General features: G+C 42.0%; 1 protein-coding gene across 1 annotated transcript in view; it reads left to right on the forward strand.

Annotated features, from left to right (window-relative positions):
- Positions 1-3,468, forward strand: part of RPAP3 (RNA polymerase II associated protein 3) — a 32,501-nt gene that overhangs the window by 21,741 nt on the left and 7,292 nt on the right. Inside the window, exons 11-12 of the mRNA XM_045287235.1 lie at positions 216-286; positions 399-544. Coding sequence (XP_045143170.1) covers positions 216-286; positions 399-544 — 217 coding nt within the window. The remainder of the gene's footprint in view (positions 1-215; positions 287-398; positions 545-3,468) is intronic.

The raw sequence follows: 3,468 nt of genomic DNA on the forward strand, positions 1-3,468 counted from the left end.
AGTTGTATCCTCTCCAGAGTGGAGCCGGCTGACGACTGCAGGAGATATCAGGGAAAGCAGCAGCATAGCACTCAGTCCGTGTTTGCTCTGCTACTGTCCACATGCTGCCCAGTGTCCAAGTAACACTGTGGAGATATGTGTGGGGCTGAATTTCATAACATTTTCACTCCAGTATTTATATATATATATATATACTTATTTTAAATTTGTTTCAGATTTTGAGACAGTTTTACTTCTGGAACCTGGAAATAAGCAAGCAGTGAGTGAACTTTCCAAAATTAAAAAGGTATTCTTTTCACTAAAATATTGCCTGATTTTCTGAAATGTAAACACATGAATTTCTCATGTAATGACCTTGAGACTATTTTGCTCATCTTGGTTCCAAATTTATTTTGAAGGAATTAATCGAGAAAGGCCACTGGGATGAGGTCTTTCTTGATTCTACTCAAAGACAAAATGTGATTCAACCCATAGAAAATCCACCTTCTCCTGGATCAACTGTGAGTATCACAGTTTTCTTTTATAAGCGCCCCACATTTTTGTTGTTAGTGTTATGTTAATAAGATTGGAAATAAACCGCCAATTACTGAGGCCATTTTCAGAATCTTTAAAAAGACTTCCTGGAACAGGGGGAATGCAGCTGGTGAGAGTTCTTGGTAACTTTAAGGGACTTTTAACGAAACAATTTTAAATATTTCTGCATATTTTTCTATGAACGGAAACTGATACATTTGTATATTTCATAGTAAAATATTTTTATTTTCTTTTTTGACTTTGAGCTTGTATTATAGCAGCCTTGAATCTTGTGAGGAGTTAGATCTAAAATTAGCAGTTAAAGCAAAATCTCGTATAAGTAAAATTACCCTGTAAAAGATACAAGGCCTGTTGTTTTGGATAACCCCTGCTGTTACTCATAAGTCCCACCAAGCCAGGCTTATTCTGTGAAACTGGAACAGAAAGCACCAGCCATGGGTGGAGTAGTCTGGTTTCCTGTGTCTTTGTAGTTGAATTCATCCACGTCAAATAATTGTGTGACGTATGCTGTTGAAAACTTGAACATGTACATAGTTGTTTCACATATAAATAATGAAAAAATGCGAACAGGAAAGTACATGAGACCTAAGACTTACAGAATAATTAAAAAGTGAACAGAAAGTTGGTACCGGCCCACCAGAACCTTCTTGTGCCCTCACTGATGGTGGTCTTCTCCCTGACTGTAACTGGGAGGCCTGGATGAAGCTCTGGTAGAAATTGTTTTCTAAGAAAGTCAGGGCAAGTATGTTTGTCCTCCTGACATAAAGGATTCTGGTGCAACACAGATAAGATCACCACCATTATGGGGAGGAAAAAATGTTGCTATTTATTTTTATAATGGGTCTCCATTATTTAAAAAAATAAAAGCTAGACAGTTGGTGTAATGCCTAGGAGATGGGACATGAGCCCCACCGCTGCCACTTTTTAAGCTTTGAGACGTTACCTAACGCCTTTGTGTTCCTCACCTTTTCTCCTTAAGTTGAGAATAACTCAGGTTAGTTCTGGATCAAAAGAAAAAACATCCCTAAATGCTAAGTCAGGGGGAGCAAATGTTAGCTTCATTTTCAGTCATGATTGTGAGACCACGTGCTCACTAAAGAAGCGGTGTCGGGGTCCGAGGAAGGGTGGACACAGGCATGGGGAGAGAGGGCTAGGGCTCACGTACGCAAGGGAAGCTGTAGTTTATTCTTCAAGGGCTGGCAGTTTGGGACTAGAACACTTATAGAGAGAGATCACAGGTGCTCTGATGGCATGGTGGCTAGGCGTTGGACTGCTAGCTGCAAGGCCAACAGTTGGAGACCACTAGCTGCTCTGTAGGGGAAAGGTGAGGCCGTCTACTCCTGTAGAGATGTCCAGCCAGGACAGACACCGAGGGGGCCGTTCGACCCCGTCCTACAGCGAGATGACTCACTGATCGCTGGTGGGTGTGCTTTAGGGGTTGGGTCACGGCAGGAGAGCAAGATGCAAGTTGGCGGGCTTTGGGATTCCTGGTTAGAGGGACGGTCCATCTAGCTTTCCTGACAACTCTGCCTCTCTTGTACTCTATTTCCACTTTACTTTCTCCCTGCTCAAAGCCAGCGTCCAGTCAGGTCTTCTTCCTTAGTTGTTCTCACTCTGCTTGAATGCATCATACAGATAGAGCTAAAGGAAATACCAGGCTTCTGGGTCTTAATCTCTTGAAGTGAATTGAAGCTTTGATAGAGTCTTGGATCTTTTCTATAATGGTATCTTTTGGGTTTTACTAGCATCTCCTCCATCCCATCTCATCTCACCATCAGCCTCTTCTGCCTGGTTTAGCCCACTTAGCGCTCAGCTGCTCTGGGCTCAGGTCTTCACCAGAACTGTGAACTGGGTCACCCCCAGTTAGCTCCCTGGTGAGAACTTGCATTTCCAGCCCAGTTATGGTGAATCAGAGTCCACATTTTAATAAGATCCCCAGGTGGTTGGTGCATGGATCCAGGAGAATCACCTGGGGATCTTATGAAACTCTGGTTTCTGGTTCAGTTTGTCTGGGTTGGAAAGGCAGATTATCAGCAGGGGAGTTGAACCAGAATGAACCAGCTTCAAGCCCTTGCCTATCTACTTAATAGAAACCATCACATAGAACGGTAATTATGATTATGTGTACACATCTGTTATCAATGGAAGACTTGAGTTTTAAAGTGGTGCCACTTTGTCTTAATTCAGTAATTACTTCCTGTCCGGATTTATAGTCTTAGGTAAAACCCCAATGTGTGCTCATTCGTATCTCTTGATAGAAAATAGTTGGTGGTGATAGTTCTCCCTAAGGCAGAGACCTCACGAGATTGTACTTTAAGGCAGAGCTGCTGAGAAGAGCCGCTGGCAACGTTCGTGTGCTCGCCTTTCAGTGTCTACCCGCGTCCAGTACCTGCTCCTTTTACCACGAGATCTTAGCTGTGCTCAGACTCTCTGCTTTTAGAATAGAGACTATCTATGATTTTGATCTAGCTTTTAGAATATAGACTATGATTTTGATCTAGCATTTAATTGTACGGTTAGGATAAACTGGGAGTCTACTGAAGGAAACTTTTCTCCCTTCACTGTGACTGCAGACATACTTGTATAGAGAAGCAGAGACCATGAACTCCCATTTGTATCATGGAACTACAGCCATTATCAGTCTTTTACAAGTTTTGGTAAGAGACTTTTTGTTAGCTGTTTCTTTATCAGTAGCCCTGGTGGAACAATACTTGTTTCTGTAAATAGATTTCTGTTTGTGTACGATAGTGAAAATAGTGGTATGTTTTATTAAAGACGAAATAGTTCTGTACGTAAATTGATGTAGAAATGGAAAATGCCTGACGTTTTTAATGTCATTAGAAAAATCACGATGGTTTCTCAAGAATGCTCCCAAACACTTTCCAAAAGCCTGGTCTCCCCCAGTGTAAACAGCATTCGGCAGAACTTGGCCCT

Source organism: Echinops telfairi, unplaced genomic scaffold (genome assembly GCF_000313985.2).
Source record: "Echinops telfairi isolate 266 unplaced genomic scaffold, ASM31398v2 ScPeMD7_12;HRSCAF=54, whole genome shotgun sequence".
NCBI lineage: Eukaryota > Metazoa > Chordata > Mammalia > Afrosoricida > Tenrecidae > Echinops > Echinops telfairi.